Here is a 20841-nt window from a genome sequence, read left to right as displayed (position 1 = left end):
GCCCCAACATGACAAGAGGGCTCCATCCTCCCTCCGGCTGCCGCAGAACACCTGGAGCAGCTCCCCCTGCTCTGGCACAAACCCCCGATGGGGCAGATCCAGCCAATGTGACACGGGTCAGCTACCGGCAACCTCCGCACCTGGCTGGGCTTCTAGGCTACGCTTTGGTCAGCCAGCTGCTTCTCCCCATGCAGACAAGCCAACAAGCAACCACTGCATGATGGAGGCCAGCGTTTTATTTTTTAATATGGAAATTAATTTAGAAGTAGAAAGAAAGAGTCCCCCAAACAATAAATATTACGCCTTCATGAAATAAATTAATATAGAGATTCTGTGCAGGGGGAAATCGCTCCAATCACAGATTCAACAGCAACTGGCACGTGGTCCAGTGTCCCCTCCCAACCTCCTCCACTGCCTGGTGCTGTTCAGAACAGCAGCGAGACCACCTACCCCCGGATCTGGTGGGCCACGGTGGGTGAGACAGGGCCTTCACACAGCCTGGCAGGGCCACAGAGCCGGGGAAGTCACCAGGATTCCCCTCTGACAGTCACCAAAATGTTTAGGATTGCTCCACTCATCCGGCACACAGAGCTGATCAGAACCACAGGACTGACCTACCTTGGACGGGACCCTCCAGAAGGGCCGCGGGAGCCCCCTGCCAGCACCTGCCCCCCTCGCCGCAGCAGGAGCCTGCCTGGAGCCCTCACACTAGATTCATGTGAATTTGAAGAGGATGACAAATCGTTTCTGGGGTGTTTTGTTTTTTTTTTTTTTTTTTTTTTTTTTTTTTTTACATCAACCCCCCCCCCCAACATACACGACATAGAAGCCCCCCACTCCCTCCCCAGTAAAAACACTTTGTCCCCAACCTCTGCTAAAGTCACCCCCCAGCCCATACCTCCCGAAGGGAGAGAAGTTCACAGATAAGGCAGTTCATGTGAGAGGGAGCTCGGCCCTGCCAACGGTCAAGCCCGCGCCTCCAGGCCTGAGAAGGGCAGTGACTTGCAACACCAAGCCTCCCCCTTCCAGACAAGACAAGAGAACAGACAGACAGACAGACAGAGCGTGGGAGGGAGGCACTCCTATGGTTTGCATTGCTGCTTCCCTCCTCCCTTGGCTCTTGCTCCCCCAGTCCTTGCAGGTCCACTCTCTCCCCCTCCCATCTCCCAACCCCTAATACAATTCAGATCCTTGACAGCTAAAAAACAACAAAACAAAAGGAAAAGAACAAAACAACCCCCACGCCACACCCTTCGCATCCTTCTCCACCCACTGCCATGGCCCAGAGGGGAAATCCTGACTCCCAAAAAGGTCCTGCAACTTTTGCCTCTTGGCGGAGCTGAGACCGAGCAGGGGTTGGGCCCACTATTTCCCTGTGATCTCTATAACATCGTCGTCTTTGTCCTCATCATTAGAGCTGCATCCCACCTCTGGGACCTCCTGGGGTTCAAACTGAGGCACCTGGGACCGAAGGAGGCCCCCGGCCGGGTAGCCCGAGTGAGGGGACATGTAGCCAGGGTAGGCAGATGCCATGCTCCTGGGAAGGCTGCTAGGCAAGACGGGGGCTGGGAAAGGAGCAAACATCCTGGGCTCGGGCAGGAGTGACTGCGTGAAGGGAAGCGAGTAATTGGGCAGCACCCCCGTCAGAGAAGGGTTTATCATGAATGAGGGGACGCTGGCGGTGGCTGAGGTAGCAGCAGAAGAGCTGGCGGTGCCGGCTGTCAGCAGAGGGTCAGTAGTCACAGGGAACACCAGATGAGGGTCTGGGAGTAAATTGGGCAGCTGGTAATAAGAGGAGCCAGTGCCCATGTACAAGGAGTTTCCTGGTTGGGAGGCAAATGGATGGGTTAGGTTGTGGTTTAAAGAGACAGGAGGCATGGCGAACCCACCAGAGACGGGGTACCCGTGTTCGTACGGCTGCACGGACGATGGCAACTGGCGCTTCTTCTGCTGCCTGTGGGCTTGCTCCTCCGGAGCAGATGGCGAGGTCGACTTGCGCTTGTTGCCCCGTAAGTCCAACACCGAGTGGGCATCGATGGGCTGGCTGGTGGCCGGCAGGGCTGAAGATATGGAAGGAGCCATGCAGTGAATCCCCACGCGCTGCTCGGCTCCTCGGGCTGCTAAGCCGGGCGCGTTGTCGATGCGAGCAGGGTGGCCTTGCACTGCGTTGGTGCTGGGAGAGCTGTGCCGCGACTCCCGGGCAGCTGCTGCCTCCGCGTACTGCTGCAGCTCGCTGATGATCTCAGGGCTGTCGGGTGATATGGGCCGAGTGAGCTCCTCCGCGCTGGGGAGCTGCGGTGATGAGGCACTGTGTCTGCCATTGCTTGTGGACTCCAGTGAAGAGCTCTGGGAGCCTGGAAACAAGGAGATGGAGCAGGTGAGAAAGACAACCTTGGAGAAAATCCTGGGGGCCAAGAGGCAACAGTGGAAAGGAAGGCAGGGGTATTATGGGGAGTCTGTGGGGTCAGCTCCGAACACAGGCGTGATAGAAGGCAGCCAGGGAACACCGCTCGATGCTTGGGTAGGAAAGCCCATCAGCAAGCCCCACACAGCACTCACAAGCCCCTACCTGAGGCAGCTGTCCGACGGTCATCATTGCCCTTTGGCTTCCCAGTGGTCCGGATAGCAAAAATCCGCCCGTCGCTGGTCCGGATATACGTCCCTGGAACAGAGGCAGAGCAACCTCATTCAGCGTTTCCATGGATCCATGAGCCCGCAAGGCTGCCCGGGCAGGAATAGGACAGCAGTGCTGCGTAAGGCCAGGCCCACAGTACAGGCAGGGAGATCAGTGGGGGGCTTCTGCCCCCTTCCTCACTCCCCATTTCCACCCTTTCAGCTTTCCCAGATTGGAGCTCACCACCTCCCAGTGGTGGGAAATGTGGAACTTCATGCTTGGGACTAAGTTTGCCCTGGGAGCACCGGGAAGTATTTGGCTGCCCCAGTACACGCAGCGGGCGTTGTGAGAATGAAACACGCAGCCACGAAGTTCAACAGCTCCTCTCAGAGGCAGGAGAGAAAAAGCCCTGAAGTGTCATTACAACAGCACACCCAAAACATGGGCTGTAATAGAGCAACTGCAGAGTCCAGATCTCCTCCTCCTCTTGTTTCTTTTCCTCTCAAGGGACTGATTCATGCTTTTACATCCTTTTCTTTGCTAATTAGCAATGGCTAGGACCATATCCACAAGTCTTACCAAAACAGAGGGACTAACCTTTTGTCCCTCGGATGATGTGGATGCTCTCACCAGCACTGATTCTTGCCTGTACATCAGTGGATGTGTTTGTACCCGGAATCACAATATCTGGCAGTAGGGGAAGAAACAAAACAGTGTCCATGAAATTACACTCCAGCCACAGTCAGAAGCTGAGAAGAGCACCACGGAAGCCCTTTGCTTGCAGTGCAGTTGTCTCCCCTATGCGCTGTGCTACAAGCAAGTCCTGGGTTTATTTCTGAGCAGCACAGGAAGGCAGCAGAGGCTGCAAGGAAGCAAAAGCCATGCAGCTCTGGCACAGGATCTCCCCTATCCCAGCAAGGACAACTGGTGACAGTATTGCATGCCCTTTCATGGGGAGTTCACTCCCAACTGCCAGGCCCATGTCCCTTGCACAGCTGCAGGGAAAGTCCTCCAGGTACAGGGAAACCACTCGAATGCAGAGAGGCAGTATCAGTGGCTCTGATGCCCGTCTGCCCACAGCTCATGTGGGCATCAACAACTCTGCTCCTCAGTTCACTGTGGGCATCACAACTCAACTCACTGTGAGCATCAGCAACTCACCTGTGGTGGTGACAATCTTTTGCACAAGGACACCAGCTCGCTGTAGATAGTTGATGGGGAAGTTGACAGCGGGGTTGGAACTTGAGGTTGATCCTGCGCTGCCCATAGGAACATGCCGGGGCATCATAGGAATGGGAGTGGATTGAACTGGGCGGACGCTTGCCACTGGCTTGTCCTCACCCTTGAGGGCTGGTCGCCTAGTGAGAGAGAAGGGAGGAAAGTGCAGTGCCCCCATTGACAAGGCTAAGTGTCCTCTACCCCCTCATTTCATGTCTACAGCATGGGAAGAAGGGGAAGACGCAGGTACTCACCAGTTCCTCTGGCTAAAGGCAGGGATGCTTGTCAGACTCTGGTCACTGGCTGGGTAATACTGTGCGTAGGACGGCCGGGTGTAGGGGACGGATGCTCGCTTTTCCTCCTCATAGCTTTTCTTGGCTGCTTTCTTCTCTGCCTTGGTCAGCTTGTGCTCCTTCCGGTCGATCAGCAGTGACTCATGCTGAAAAGGCTCCTGCAACCCCACAGCACTGAGGTTTTGACACCAACACACCACAAGAGGGAACCAACATGCCCCAAATGGAAGCCACTCAGTCCCTGCATCAGCGCTGTCTCCATCCCAGCCTGGAGCAGGGAAGAGGAGCGTTGGGAGGCAGAGCTGCTCATGGCGAAACACGCATGAAGCAACGCTCTGTGTGTGTCCAAGGCTCAGCTTGACGAGTGACAAGAGTCAGCTAAGCCATTGCTCACCATTGCTGAGCCTGCCCAGCCAAGGCCACTGCTTACCACAAGCACGCAGCAAAACCCTGAGCCAAAGGCCAGGCTAAGAGCGCAAGGACAGAGCCTGCCGAGCTGTCACACAGCCACCAGAGTCCCATGGCACCCAGCCACAGGCCGACTCTGCAGCACCACCCCACCAGTGAAACTATTCATAACACAGGTGGGTGCTGGCTATCCCAGCTTTGTTTTAAAGCCACCCCAGGAAGAGAGCTGGCAGCAAGCTGGGATAAGGCCACTGCTACCTTCCTGGCACAGCACCAAGTTGAAGAAAGGGGTGCCCTACAACCTGCCCCCAAACCTGTCCAGGACAGAGGTGGCTCTAAATGTAGAGAAGATATCGCAGGGAGGGCTGGGCTTTTAGGGGCCTCTCTAGAGGACTTTTTACCTCTTCCTACCAGTATACAGATGTGTTCTTGCCACCATGTCCCCATCACAAAGCCAGACTCCTCCAGACCTACTCCTGCCTGTGCAGTGCTGTGCCAGCAAGGAAGCAGGTTGGTCTTACCTTGGTGATGAGGTGAGGATACTTGAGACAGGCTAATTGTAGAACAGACTCCTTCATTTTGCTTGCATTGAGAGAGAGCTGAGCAGGGTCAGATTCCTCTTCCACAAAATGCAGCAGGTTCTCCACCTCCCGTCGGGTGAAGTTCAGCACTGGGTTCAGATCATCCACCACCCGATCTGGAAAAGAGAGGGAATGGAAAAGAGTGAGCAGAGAAGGGAAGAGATAGGAAGGGCAGCAGGCAGCAGTAACTACAGTCCTGTCCTAATAGACCTCCCTCCTTGCAATCTGCATGATCCTCAGAAGCCTTCTGTAAACATCAGGGCAGGGACAAAAATCATCAGCCATGTTCAGAGATGAGCCTGTTTGATCAAGTCAGGCTGACAAACACCTTGTGCTCCAGAGTGCAGAGCAATGCAGTGCAGGTCACTGAGCTCCTGGCATGCAGGAACATGAAGCTAATTACAGATGGTGTCCCATCTCACATTGCAAGGCTGAAAACACACAAGCCCTGAGACAGAACTGCAGCCACATCAGTACGTGCCCTCCCACAAATTCCACGAAAATGCTCAAGTTAATAACCAGGTGCTGAACTTCATAGAACCCTGTTTAGTCAAAAGCCAAGAAAAGCAGCCACTGTCCCTCCCTCACAAAAGCCAGAAAGTTTTCCTTGGACATTCCTTCCTGCACACAGGGCAAATGGGAGCACATGGAGAAAACATCCATACCCAGGACTCTCCTGGGAGCCAGGCCAGCTGCCATAGGACTCCACCTCAAGTGTAAGACAGCATACTGAGCCGATCACACTGGGCTGCTGCTTCTAGAGCTGGGTTTCGAGATGAAGAAGGACACAAGCAGTAGAACTCTTTTTAGGTCACCATAACCCTCAGCTGCATGCTCTATAAGAGCAGCTCGACAGCTAGCACAAGCCAAAAAGATACTTTAGGTACAAGGGCAGGTCAGAACTAGAATAAATTAATTATTCTTGGCTCCTAAGCAAGCACTAAACGTATCAATGTATATTTTAATTTCAGTATTTTCCCCTCTCTTGCTGCTGGGGAAATGGAGGTACAGAGCTATTTAATAAGTAATGCCCAGTTTAAGAGAAGTAATACCCAGGCACAGGGGAAACCAGGATGACCATCTCCCCAAGTCTCCAGTCTCTTGTAGCAGCCAGGAGAGTAGCAGGGAAGGTAAATGGCACTTCACTGGACTGGTAGCACAACTCTGCTGCAGAATGCTGGCTCTACAACCCCTACTACTCTGCCATGAATTCCTTCAGGGTCTCATGTCACTGACAGCTCATAAATATCAAACATAGCCCTAGAATACTCTCTGTCACTTCTTTGGCTGTCTGGTTTTCAACCTTGAAAAAAAGAGGTTAGGAACACCACAGAAATAGGACTTAAAGGAGCTAAAAGGAGTGAAAGCCAAGAGTGGAGTGCCATATCCATCCACACTTACCTGACATGCCCTGCTTGGAGATCTGACGGTCATAGATCTTCTTCTCAAGGGTGTAATCAGAAACCAGTCTGTAAATGTGGCATGGCTTCTTCTGCCCATAGCGGTACACTCGGCACACGGCCTGGGCATCATGGCATGGGTTCCAGGAAGCGTCAAACACCACTACTCTGTTTGCTCCAATGAGGTTGACACCCAAACACCCAGCACTGGAAATTAAAGGCAAATTTCAAATCACTGCCTTGGCCAATATTCAAAGCTTCTAGGCAGGACAGTAATCACAGCCAAGAGTCCATGAGGCATCTATGGAAAGTTTCCTTCCAGTCATACACGCAACTTCAAACCCATGTTTGCTTTCCAAGACTGTTGTTAAGTCGTTGCAGAGGACTAAGGCCTACGCAAGAATCCCTGAGGATTCTACACCCCTAGGGAATTCAGAAGCAGATGGCACTATCATCTCACAGAGTCTTGAGAGCACATTATGAAGGAAGTTAAGAATTGGAAACTCATATGCATACAGAGCAGCAGTGTGAGTCCTCCACTGCACCCTTCTGCTCCAGCCAACTTACCGTGTGGACAAAAGGAAGAGCCAAACAGAGGCATTGCTGGGGTCATTGAACTGGTTAATCAGTCGTTCCCTTTCCGAGGCAGAGGTGCTGCCATCCAGTCCTGAGAAGGAAATTAAGGACACATTTAAAAGCTCTGTATGTTTGGGGGAATCCCTTCAGAACAAAACCACTTCCCAAACACTAAGCTTTGGCACTGGTTCCCAACTAATTCTGGGTTTTCCTTAAGTCATGCACTCGAGGACTTCAACTGTACCACTCTGTACCTCTAATTTGCCCAGCCAGGCAGGTGCAATGCAGCTAAGCTAGTTGGGTTGGGATTTGTTCAACTGGAAGAGCAAGCAAAACATTACTCAAGCTTGGCAAGGCCAAGACTGTGAGTGCTACAACACACCTAGCACATTAAGGCTCTGTATTAGGCAAGACAGACAGCAAGCAAGAGCAGCAGGCACAAAGGTCTCATGTATGCTGGAAGCTCGAGGAGCCAAGGGAAAGCGAAATTGTGAAAGCCTTTGGTAAAACTCCATAGACTGGATCTGAGCACAGAGAGCTCAGGGGGTATCATGTCTCTGTTCCTGGGCAGCAGCTTGCTTCTGGCAGCTCTGCAAAAATCACGAACAACATATCCACTGCTCCTCTCAGTCCTGGCCTGTAAAGTAGCCACACAAAGCAACGACCCAGGCCAGAACAAGATTTATAGCTGGGGAAGAGCAAAGAGGAATTCACGGCCCCAAGCTACAGCAAGCATTCCACAGTGATTCTGGTTTAGGAAGCGAGATCTAGAAAATAGCCAAACAGGAAGCAAAAGGTATGTTTCACAACTTAAAAAAGCACTTGTGTGTAAGTGAGATGTTGAAGATGTTAGACATCTTCTGAGTAAGATGTCAAAAAGAGGATTTAGAAATTCTCAGCTAGTTGCATCAAACTGACACCATCTTCCCAAGCAACTAAAGTATGAACAATCAGAAGAATGCTTCAGAAGAGCATTTTCACACCCAGGGACATCTACAAGAAGATGGTGGGTGACTTTCAGGAATTAGTCCACCACAGAGGATCAAACACTGTCACACCAAAAGAGAGGAGGACTGGCTGCACTCACTGTAATAGTTGATGTTTCGGACCCAGTTGTGAAGTCCTCCATCTGAGCCTGGAGGACTCGGCATTGGTCTCTTTGCCAAAAACTCTTCAATGACAGATAAGGTGGACAAGCTCTGGCTGCAAAATCAAGATCTCTGTTCAGGAGAAAGCCCCCACAGCAGCAAAAGTGGAGAATCAGAACTCTTCCCCAACCGTGACAGCATTGACGGTTGCCAAACCCTGTCTGTGGCAGCACACCTCTCACTAGTAAACTTGATAGTGGCAGAAGTATAAAATCCATGGAGGAAAACCAGGATCTAATACAAAAAAGGACAAAAGGGAAACTGCCACACCATTCAGCCCATGTAACAACCTCCTAGTAGCAGGAGGGGTCCAACTACTCCACTGTTTAGTGAGCACAGGATCAGCTGTTGATACTTTGCTTACCTGAAGACCAAGATCTTGTCTCCAAGCTTCACACTTTCCTCAATTAGGTGGAACAGTAACACCATCTTGGGTGAGTTCTCCAAGACTCCCGTCTGGTAATCACACAAGATGTCTTTGGCCTATCGAGAAACGGGAGACTATTAAAGGTGGAGTTGCTCATTCCCTGTTTAGTTCAACAATCCTGTCTCAAGGTGAGAGAAATAAGTCATTGCAGAGAGGTTATATACATCCAGCCAGGTTGAGGTGACAGTGTTACTCCCAACTACTGCTGCTACCTCCTATTGCAGAAGCTCCAAATGACAAACTTCTTGGAGTGTGGATGAATGAACATCCTCCTAACCTCTCATGACTCTCCACTCTATCTCAAGACCTCTCCTTCAGCCCACTAGATTTACCATCTTGTCTAGATCAAATTTCACCCTAATACCCTTTTTAGAATAACAAAGCCCACAGACTTTTTGGTCAGATGAAAACAATCGTATAAGAGTGCTGCGTGCACTCCTGCCTCACGAGAGTCCTAAAACCCCTACCCAGCAACATGCAGACATGCTTATCAAGATGCTCTGTGGTAGAGAAAATGCGAGACAAATCCCCAACTCTTAAACAGAAGAGTCTTTTCTTAGCTCTACTTCAGAAAACTGCCCTAACAAAAAGAGGTGCAGTCTTTCAGAGTAAGTATCTAGCCTATGTTTACTGTAACTCTCCACATGAAGAGTTTTCCATCAGTGGTACTCACCCACTCATAAGTAACGACCTGATTTGCTCTCTCCTGAAAAGGGTTGAAGCCAACGCTCTGGAGGAACTTGCTATTGGTAGCTTCTCCAACTGGTGATGCCAAAGCATTACTCTCTGTTTTGACTTTAATTCCCTGAGGCTGGCAGCGGGAATTAGTACTTGCTGTGCCAAGATCATCCACATCCAAATCCTGCTCATTTGCCAGATTCTCCTTTTGCAGAGCTTCATACAACACATCTGGATGGTTCCAGATCTGAAGGGGTAAGAAAACAATGTGGTTAGGCCTGCACTGGCCTGCTGCTTGCCAATGACTGTAGACTAAAAGCCTCCACAGTTACTCAAAGGAAAGAACTAATACTTCAGTCGTCTCCTCACCATCCCCACATAGAACTGTAAAGCACTGCAGAGAAAACCAGTCTGACTGCATTAAGGTAGTGAAAACAGAAAACGTGACTCTGCCATGACACGAGGTATAAACCATCTTAAACAAGGCTCTCCTGACTTTAAAACTGCCAAATTGTTTGCTTGAAAACAAACCAGAAGGCCACTGCGCATCCCACACAGCACAAATGCAAAAGAAGCTGCTTGTCTGCATTGCAGCAGGTAAATGGTTAAGGTATCAGCCCAGTACTGGTTCAGCTGATGGCTGCAGATTTCTTGCACAAATTTGAAAAAGACATTTAACACCCCTGCACCCCAGTTCTGGAAGTGGGGATAACAATTCTGCTGGGCCGTTGCAGGGCACTCTGGAGAGAGATGATGTGCCTGGCCAACCACACGTTCACCTCCTGTTTTGACTCATATTCCTGCCTTTGCCTTACATAACTAGAATATTTTGTTGCATCTCCTGCCAAAACCTACCTTACAACACACACAGAAAGCTTTGAGTGGGTTCAGTCCGAGCCAGCCACTGTTGCCTGCATCTCGGAACCGGTTCATGAACTCCGTATAAAGGGCCCGCTGGATCTTTGATAGACGTACCAAAATGACATGTTCTTCCTTAGATGGGAGTTGAACCTTCAGCACATTGTGGCCTCGCCTGTGGAGGAAAGAAAGAGAGAGAGATAAATAGAGGGAATTCCCCAATCTGATGTCTCTGCAACTGCCTATAAGGCAGGATTTTGACTTCTTGCCCACCCGGCTGCAGGGAGAAAGACCTCTAGATGCTTGCCTCTCTAATGCATGACACTTCCAAGATACTCTCCCTGCAGCCAAATACCAACTGTAAGCACAATTACAGATATCTCAAACATTACAAACTTCTAGCACAGGTCACAGTGTTAAGAGGGTGATGAAAGTCCTGTTCTCCATGGCAGTTGACTAACAGAAATAAGACCTAAGGCCTCTTTTTAGCTCTGCAGATGACTGAGACACTCCATCCAAATCACTGGTCCAGCATCTTAGAACCCTATTCTGAGAAACAAAGATGATTTGTTTCCAGAGTGGTGGAGACACTGTCACTTTTCATAACTGAGGGTTCATGAAACACTTACAGATCCTTGGGCAGAGAATGACAAAAAGTGCACATCCAAATTAGCTATTAAGATATCAAAATAAACCTGAGGCCACTTTGGTGCAGTTAGAGGTGGTGTTCTCCATTATCGGAGTCTGTGGTACCAAAGCAAACCAACTTTATTTCTACCCCCAAGGCAAAACAGCCATAAGGACTACTTTGCAGTTACCAAGTTAAACAAGACAGAGATTCTGAAAGAAATATTTGAGCTGCTAACCTAAGAATCTCCTCTGTAGTTTTCTCTGTATGCTTAAGATCCTCCCACAAAGACAGATAAGGTTTAAAACTCAAGCCTAAGAAGCTGGATCAATGGGCTGAGGCCAATTGTATGAGATTCAACAAGGCTCAGAGCTGGGTCCTGCACTTGGGTCATAACAACCCCAGGCAATGCTACAGGCTTGGGGAAGAGTAGCTGGAAAGCTGCCTGGCAGAAAAGGACCTGGGAGTGTTGGTCGACAGCGGCTGAATGAGCCAGCAGTGTGCCCAGGTGGCCAAGAAGGCCAACAGCATCCTGGCTTGCATCAGAAATAGTGTGGCCAGCAGGAGTAGGGAAGTGATTGTCGCCTGTACTCAGCACCGGTGAAGCTGCATCTCAAATACTGTGTTCAGTTTTGAGCCCCTCACTACAAGAAGGACATTGAGGTGCTGGAGCGTGTCCAGAGAAATAGCAATGAAGCTGGTGAAGGGTCTAGAGCACAAGTCTTATGAGGAGCAGATGAGGGAACTGGGGTTGTTTAGCCTGGAGGGGCTCTCTGAGGGGAGACCTTATCGCTCTCTATAAATACCTGAAAGGAGGTCGTAGCGAGGTGGGTGTCAGTATCTTCTCCCAAGCAACAAGGGATAGGACAAGAGGAAATGACCTCAAGTTGCACCAGGGGAGGTTTAGATTAGATATTAGGAAAAATTTCTTCACTGAAAGAGTTGTCAAGCATTGGAACAGGCTGCCCAGGGAAGAGGTTGAGTCACCATCCCTGGAGGTATTTAAAAAACGTGTAGATGTGGCGTTTAGGGACATGGTTTAGTGGTGGACTTGGCAGTGTTAGGTCAATGGTTGGACTCTATGATCTTAAAGGTCTTTTCCAACCTAAATGATTCTATAAGGCAGCATGATTAGCCGTACTCCATAAACTCAGCAAACAAGCAGGCTAATTTGGGATGAAGGAGCTGTTTGCATGGACTACACTGTTAAGAACTCCTTGTGGACTCACCGCTGCACAAAGCCCTCCAATAGGCTATGCAGGACATGACTGCGATACCTCATGAGACGGACATCTTGAGGGGTACTGTCAATACACTGCCCATTCAGGATAGGGCGCTCAAACATATTGCTGAATTCCTGCCGTGAGCCTAGAAAGTCCGGTCGGACAAAGTCTACCATGCACCAATACTCAATGAGGTTGTTCTGGAGCGGGTAGCCAGTCAGCACCACCCGCCGGCGGGAGCGGATGTTCTTCAGGGCCTGTGAAGTGCTGGCATGGCAGTTCTTTATCCGGTGTCCCTCATCACAAATAACCACATCTGGGCCAGGGCGAGACAAAGCTTTCTCAATCCCTGGGGACAAGGAACATCAAGTGTTAGTTAGAGACGAATAAGGCAAAGTTCTGATTTTATATGGTCACCAACTTCACAAAAAGAGGGATAGCTCTGAAAGACAAAAAAAGCAGTATTCACAGGTGGCAGAAAGCAAGGCTGATTCAGGAGATAAAATGTGGTTAGACACTAGCTCCGATTTAGCATAATGTGGTAATGACCGGACATGACTGCCCCTTGGTTTCTGCCCAATGACCTGCATTACATGAAGTTGGGTGTCTTGCATCAGATCAGACTGGCACATCTCACACAGACAAATCCCCAAGCTCAGTGTACTGACTTCCGTGCTTATTCGCAGCTATTGCAAGAAATTAAAGACTCAGCCAGCTCAACAACCTTCTGTCTCCAAAGACACAATCCTGCCCAGCAAAGTTTGATCATGTCAGGGATACTAAAAGCAAGTTATAGGTTGTTTCCCCATGCTGCCAGAGTTGGTAGCCAGCTGGGCAATAGGATCACACTCCCTCGAGGACTGGCCTCCCACCTTTCAGAAGCTCTTGTTGCCTGTCTTCCTCATCCAAGTCAATAATGACAGGGCCAGCTTGTTTCTTTGCTTTCTTCTTCCTGCCAGTGGCAAAGGACTTCTTCAGTGAGAGGAGACGGTACATCTCATATCCCATCAGCAGCACACCACCCTCTATCACCCAGTCATTCACCACCTTTGCACGTGCAGCTGTTGTCCTGCAAAACAAACAAACAAACCAAATAAACTAAGTTTTCTTTCCAGTTTCAGTTTGAACCACTGGATTGGAGTCTGCTGAGAAAAAAAAGACCCATTCAGTAATTAAAGCACTGTCTCATATCAAACCAGACAGAGGAATACAATGAAGTTTCTTTAGGAGACAATCTGGTACAGAGGAAACGAAAAAAGCCTTTTATGTGCCATGGGTAGCAGGGTTGAAAATGACAAATCCTTACAGGAACCGAGCTGTAGAAGTTTGTCATGTACAAAAGCATATCAAACTTGAGAACATCCTTTTTAAAGAGCTGTTGAGGACACTGCCTCTGCAAAAACAATTTTCAGAACAAGCCACTAATGTACATTGTTGTAATCATCTAGTTGTTTATCCCTTGTTGTTGTCTCGTCCAATGCTAGTGTCTCTCAATTATTCCTCCCCTGCCAGCCTGCTGAGAATTAGTTCAGATCAAGGCACTGTCCTCACTCAATCCTCCCAGAGCACACCAGATCCCATCCAATAGTAAACACATGGCCTGAGCAGCATCAGCAGATTCAAAGTACATTCCACCCGGGAGGTGAAGACCTTAACAGATAAGTGTATGAACACAGCCAATGAACTGAGAGTTCCCTAGGATCACTACACTGTCCTGACCCATGCAAGAAAAATGACCCAGAAAAAAGCAGAGATCCACAAGCCAAGAATACACTCCACACCAGGCTGTAACTGCAATCAGTGATCCCTCCTTTCTGTACAAAGAGGCTTTGTATCACTTGCCAGAATCCCTCAAGGACAACAATTCACAGAAAGTCACAGTGTCAGGTAGAGGAATCCCTAAGTGTGTAAAAAATCTCAAGAAAAAACACATTTAAAACACAAGAGACACATGGTATAAGGGGCACATGCCTCAGGAATCCCGGGACTCTGATAGGACTAGCACTGCACTGCCAGAAACAAATCACAGCACTACTGCTTGCAGAAGTAAGCTTTTTCTCTGGAACTTGGTTCCTGATCTCAGGAAGAGATATATGGAAGATCAGGAAGGTGTGTCAGCAGTGTGAGAAGGAAGTACAAGATATAAATATTGAATGAAAGAGTCAGTAAATCTCTCCCAGGTACCAAAATCCTTCCCTCAAGCTGGCATCCACAACAAATGCAGAGTGGGAAAGATCTGGGAGTTGAGGGCACAGAATTAGCCCAAACTAAACAGTCTGCAACAGCAATTCTGATAACAATTCTGTAAGACACAGTCTAAGAGCTCAAAAGGGCTTTTACTGGCACCTACTTGTGTTCATCATTCAGGATGTGGACTTTGAAGGTGCGGGGCTGGACCTCTTTGGAGTTATAATCAGCAGGAAGGTTTTCAGGTGGTGGGAGCCACATGTTGAATTCTGCTAGCCAGTTTTGGAGGGTATTCACCTGAAAAAGTTAGCCATGGAAGGATTAAAAACGCAGCTGAGTCACTTGGGATTTTAATAGCAGAAATGAGAATATGGAATGACACCCAGCTGTGCCCAGACAGAAGAAGCAGACAACAGCATGCAAACTCAGGGACACAGGGAATGAAAGAGGGAGAAAAAGAGCAAGGGTATGACAGAGCTTGATGTGAGACAGGTCATTAATCAGTCTTCTCTATGCAAAGAAAGAAGTAGTGCAAGGAAGCCCCTCAGCCAGCCCTTCACATGGACTACTTACAGGTACAATGGCAAGAACAGTCTTTGCCTCTGTGTGCCGAAAAAGTACATCCAAGAAAGAGATGACCTGTATGGTCTTGCCCAGGCCCATGCTATGTGCTAAAATACACCCAAACCCACTGCTGGTTTTAAATCTCTCCAAGGACTCGACCAAGTTGTCATACAGGAATCGTATCCCACCAATCTAGACAGAAAAGTAGAAAATGTATTAGAATGGCAGGAGAAAACAACAAGATGGGTATGTATTTACAGAGTGGCAAGCACATTTGGATTGCATAAACCATGAAAATATAAAGGGGATGTTTCAAGTTCACTACAGCATTCCAATCTAGGGAAGACTCAGAGTCAATGTTTTTAGACACTCATAAAACTTTCTGAGAATATAACAATAAATCAAAATTAATTTGTAGCCAGAGAATCTGAATTGGGGTTGATGTTTGTTTATAAAGAGAATTTTGTTTTTAAAATGTTCATCTAAATTTACAAAAGTCTGATGATAACAATAGCCAAAGTTAGACACAACCCTAGCCTTCCTTTAACTTGTCCTTATCATTTGATCGTCCACAACAGCCGCCACCACAACCAGACTGGTCACAGAGCTCACCAAAGAAGTTCTGCTGAGATTACAAGGCAGGCTTGCCTGAATTCACTGCATTTTCGAGGCTCATAAAGCGTACCTGATGAGGTTTTACTGCATGTGCAAGCTGGGGAGCCAGGAAAATGTCCTCTTCATTCGGTGGATGATTGATGTTCACAATGACTTGCCCCAGAGCATCTGACTGATTTAAGGCATCATTCACATGAGAGCCACTGCTCTCTTCACTGCCATCCTCCTCCCCTTCATTGCCAGAGTCACTACTATCCACAATTTGGAGGGCATCATCTTCTCCTGAACTCAACTCAATCACTTCTGTAAAGTAACCAAAACAGGAGAGAATAAGGGCAAAGGTTAACTTGATGTCAGGGTTTATCAGGCATGGAAAAAACCCTCATATCTGGAAAATAAGGCTTCCACCTTTTGCAATTCCACACTGGCCTAATGACCTATTCTGAACAAGGAGGCACAGTACAGGCACACATCAGGCCCTCCAGGCCAGCGTATAAAAGCATGAGTTTCCCCATGTTTCAGAGCATGTTAATTTGGGCTGATCCAAATAGAACATGAGGCCATTTCTTTAAGTGTTTTATGTTCTCCTCCATATGTCTTCTTAATTCCTAAACCCAAACATGCATTTTATCTGTTGATATAATATCTAAGGACCAGCAAGGAAATCAGGCAGAAGTATTCTACCAGAGTGGCATAAAGCAGTCAGGTTAGATCCATTTGGGACAAGGGATGGGACAAAACTCACTTTCAGTTGCACATCTGAATACTCAGATGCTCCTTTTATACACACAGGATGATGCCACATCTCATGTAAGCATTCTTCAACAGAGCACTGAGCAAAATTTAGTGCATTTATAAAGCAGAAATAAACACAAGTTCACCAAAGTGCCTGATAGGTCAGGTTATAAAAGTCAGTTTAGGACCCAATGGCCAGAAGTAGCCATATATTTGGAAAACAATAGCCCTACAAAAACCTAAAGTTATTCACTACTGGAGCATCTGAATAGATGAAAACAGCAAGCTTGTGGCTAAATAAACAGCATCTTGAGAGAAGATCAGGCTGAGGCAATTGGTCACTTACCGTCTTTAATGCTATTTTTATCTTTAGCATCATCTTCACTGCCACTGCTGGTACTATCTAGGCAGATCACCTCCTCAGCCAGGACCTGAGGGGGGAGCTGGGTAGCCTCTGCTGTTCTGAAAACGATGTCCTCTACAAACATAAATTACAAACAATAAGTAATTCATAATAATGGGGAAAGAGACAAAACTGCTCAGAAACCAGACAGTATTTCCTTCCACTTTTGCTCCAATAACTTAGCCCTGGAATCTTCCATAACAGACTCTCACTGTCTACAATACTGCTATGACTCAGCTTCCTGGGTCACAATCTCCTTTCTCAATACGCCAAAACAATAGACCATTGCTGATGGCAGCCTCTCCACTGCATGCCCTGGCTGGGGCACACTGACCAAACAACATGCTAAAGTCCTTTTTTTTTTAAAAAAAATTTTTTTTTTTTTTTTTGAGTCTCAGAAGTAAAAATTATTTTCCATCCAGCAGAGAAAGTACCAACTGACGAAGGGATGATAACTGCCTTTTGTTAGTAGGGACACTGTAATAATTATATCCCACATATCATAAACAACATTGGCTGATCAAGACCATTTGTTTGTATGTTTAAGTATTTCCACGTGGGGACAGAGGCTAGCTAACAGGACCAAATAAGCACCACTGCAGTGACTCAGCATGCAACGACGTTCTTCTGGGGCTGCAACCTACTCCACAACAGTTAAAGTGTTTTAAGGAGCTCTTATTCCTTCCCCCCATGTAAAAATGTTTTGAACATTTTGGACACTTATGGGAGAATATACATTTTGTCAAGAGGCAAAGTCAGCTCAAGAACTCCTTACCCCCTGTCCTGGTTTCATCTGGGATAGAGTTGATTTTCTTCCTAGTTGCTGGTATAGTGCTGTGCTTTGGATTTAGTATGAGAATAATGCTGATAACACACTGATGTTTTAGTTGTTGCTAAGTAGTGCTTACACCAAGTCAAGGACTTTTCAGCTTCTCTGAAGCTGCTCTACTGACTGAGAAGGCTGGAGATGCACCAGAAGCTGGGAAGGGGGTACAGCCAGGAGAGCTGACCCAAACTGGTTAAAGGGATATTCCATATGATATGACATCATGCTCAGTATATAAACTAGGAAAAAGCTGTCTGGAGGACTGCTGCTCGGGGACTAGCTGGGCATCGGTTGGTGGGTGGTGAGCAATTGCATCGTGCACCACTTGCTTTGTATATACTTTTATCATTATTATCACCATCATTATTATTATTTTATTTCAACCATTAAACTGTTCTTATCTTAACCCAACAGTTTTTTTTCACTTTTACGCTTCCGATTCCCTCCCCCGTCCCACCTTGGGAGGAGTGAGTGGCTGTGTGGTGCTCAGTTGCCGGCTGCGGTTAAACCATGACACCCCTGACACAACTTCCAATTGCCCTTCTCTGCCCCTTACACCAGTCTGAGAGGCTGTGCTATAAACTAAATCACTGAAATTATCCAGGTTAGAAGACAATGCAAGATGACATATTCACTGAAAGACAAGGGTGATTCTTAACTATTTATACTGCCTGCTATTTCACTGCTTGCTGAAACATGCAAGAAGGGACAAGGTTACAGCACAAACATATGTACACCCAGTCTAACACCATGAACTAAGTACACCCAGTCTACTGTTCCACTATCCCTAGTACCAGACCCACGCATTACCAGACCATTCACAGTACAAGTATGATCTGGACTAGGTACGTGGCATTTCCATCAACTGCATTTGTTGAAGTTGGAAGACAAGAGACACCTGTTCCAGCACCCCACTTACACACAATTAACTTGTCAAAATACCTTCAAGAAAAGTTACCTGGCACCTTTCACCATGCAGCCACAGTATCTTGATTCAGAACTAGCTCAGAAGTGGAACTGACTACACTGCACTGACAAGTGGTTTGGAACTGCCGTTTTAAGAGTTTACACTTGAAAGTCCAAGGGCAGCATAGAATCATAGAATGGTTTGGGTTGGAAGGCACCTTTAAAGGTCATCTAGTCCAGCCCCTCTGCAATGAGCAGGGACACCTTCAACTAGACCAGGTTGCTCATAGCCCCGTCCAGCCTGACCTGGAATGTTTCCAGGGGTGGGGTGTCTACCACCTCTCTGGGCAACCTGTGCCAGTGCTTCACCACTCTCATCGTAAAAAATTTCTTCCTTATACCTAGTCTGAATCTACCTTCTTTTAGTTTAAAACCGTTACACCTTGTCCTATCATGGACAAGCATGGCACTACCTTCTTCATTCAGCTTCTATCCTTAAAAAAATCTTGCTTTGAGTGACATCTCCCACTGCTTACCAGGAAGAAACTCTAGGGGTACGGTGGATAATCCTTCCGCTGCTGCTCTAGCCGTTTCCTTCTCTCTAACTCTTCTTGCTGGGCTGCTTTTGTCACGGCTTCCAGTTGGTCCTCACGCAACAGCTTTCTGAACACAGGAGCAAACAGAGAAAGATGATTTGGTTACACCCAAACAATTTCTTCAAAAACCTGCATGGCTGTACAGCTGGCTCAAAAGATGACTGACAAGCTCCAGGTAGTCTGTCAGCTACACAGACCAGGAACATCATTGCCAAAAGCTACAGACAGATTTTACAGATATTTCAAGACCGTGCTTCTCAACTACAGGTAACACTACTATTACTCAAGGAAAAGACAAAAGTATGGCAGAAGCAAAATAATGAAAGGAAGAAAAATGTGAGTGGATAAGTATATACTAAAGCTAGGTTATCACAGACTAGTTCTTCTATCTGAAAGGATGTTATTTATTCATATGCAATTTATAAACAGAAAAATGTACAAAGTCATGCAAAGAAGATACATGGGAAGAAAAGGCACCAGTTCTCCCACAAAATGTCATCACCCTGATTTTCCCCTGACATAGTATTTTTAGGAACTAGAACCTCTAATGGCTTTAACAATGGTTTCAAAGGATGCTCTCAAAGCACCTTACTTTTACAGGTAACTTTCATTACTTCCAAAAGTTGTTTTTCCCCCTCTTCAGTTTCACATCCCTGGAAATGAAGGTTCTTTTGCCAGAAGAGAGGGTGCAGTACAAGCAGGAGTGAAATCCAGCTTTAAACTAGCCTTTAAATCCACCCAACCCCACACTGCAGGGACATCTCCTCCATCCTAATGAAGTCTCAGTTTCCAAGGCCTACTCAACACTTGTTCCTTTGGCTTTGAGAAAATCAACCTGCACAAGCTTAAATATGAACCAAAGACCCCAGCACATTACACACAGGGCAAAGGAGTCACTTGCTGCCACAGGGGTTCCTGCTCCATTATGGGTCCTCTCAGCATTTTAGATCCCCTTGAACAAAATTTCATAGTGAATTACCACCTCACAACCTGTCCCAGAATATATGTAGCGACTTACACAATCAAACAATTACTGTTTTACAGAATTCAGGTGAAACTGGTTTACAACATTTCAGTCACCAGTCACAGCATAAGCACTCCTGCCAACAAGTATCCAACCCAGGACAGTAGACGGAAGGACTTATTTTAGGCTGTTCGCAATAGGATCCTCATCACCAGATATCTGAAACTGGGTAATTTACTTAATGGTGGTGTTGTTTTTCAATTACATGTCTTAAAAGCCAGCAGCAAATAGAAAATTTTTGCAGTATATTCCATAACCAAATATTCGCTCTTTTGAAATACCGAACAAGTCTCTACCCACATGCAGCACTCCAGTCTGAGATCACTACTCCCACTGGTGAAATCCTAAGGTTTTGGAAAACAAAAGCCATCTGGTTTGCCAGCAGTGGCAAAATGTAGCTCAGAAGCAAAGTCCAGAGATTCTGTTTTTACCCAAAAGTCTATAATGGACCCTAGCTCCTTCTGTCCTGCTGCTGTTTACCTTATGTTCCTCCGCATGTGAGACGGTTTCTGAGCCCTCTTCTTTTTGGTGTCCTCAGAGGCCAGGCTCTTGTGCTGGTTCTGCAAGTGTCGCTCTGCCCGCTCACTCTGAGATGAGGTAGTTGAAGTAGAGCGCTGCCATGCTCCATCCTCCGCATGTTCAACATGGTCACCGCTGAACACTGCTTCCTGGGGTTGGTCTGAAAAGACAAGGAGGTAACAACATGAGAACAACTGTGCCAGGCTGGCAGCTGGCTTTTACATGAGCATTCATCAAGATTTGAGCTGAATGGGAACCAACGATGCCTATTCTCACTTGTCTGCAAGCATGTTTCTCTGAGGGTCAAAACTGGGCTTTTTTCCAACAGTGCCACTCAAAGTGTGTTAAAAAGTTTTACGGAGAAGGGTCTGTTCCCTGTGAAAGCCAAGACTAACACCACCCAACACAGCCCAA

General features: G+C 47.4%; 1 protein-coding gene across 1 annotated transcript; it reads right to left on the bottom strand.

Moving 5' to 3' along the window:
• Positions 1-891: 891 nt before the first annotated feature.
• On the bottom strand, positions 892-20587 carry RAD54L2 (RAD54-like 2 (S. cerevisiae); the record flags this gene model as incomplete). The annotated part of the gene is given in 21 exon segments (XM_010290276.1): positions 892-2354; positions 2570-2662; positions 3212-3301; positions 3776-3972; positions 4087-4283; positions 5055-5230; positions 6516-6721; positions 7082-7181; positions 8178-8293; positions 8603-8721; positions 9339-9590; positions 10199-10376; positions 12059-12401; positions 12925-13121; positions 14403-14536; positions 14813-14995; positions 15489-15721; positions 16500-16631; positions 18825-18851; positions 18854-18951; positions 20389-20587. Coding segments are annotated over 21 exon segments (4259 nt in total), but the record flags the coding sequence as incomplete, so codon positions are not given.
• Between the last annotated feature and the right edge of the window lie 254 nt (positions 20588-20841).

Source organism: Phaethon lepturus, unplaced genomic scaffold, assembly GCF_000687285.1.
Source record: "Phaethon lepturus isolate BGI_N335 unplaced genomic scaffold, ASM68728v1 scaffold1367, whole genome shotgun sequence".
Taxonomy (NCBI): domain Eukaryota; kingdom Metazoa; phylum Chordata; class Aves; order Phaethontiformes; family Phaethontidae; genus Phaethon; species Phaethon lepturus.
The sequence above is the reverse complement of the archived record's forward strand: the minus strand, read 5'-3'. Positions and strand labels throughout refer to the sequence as shown.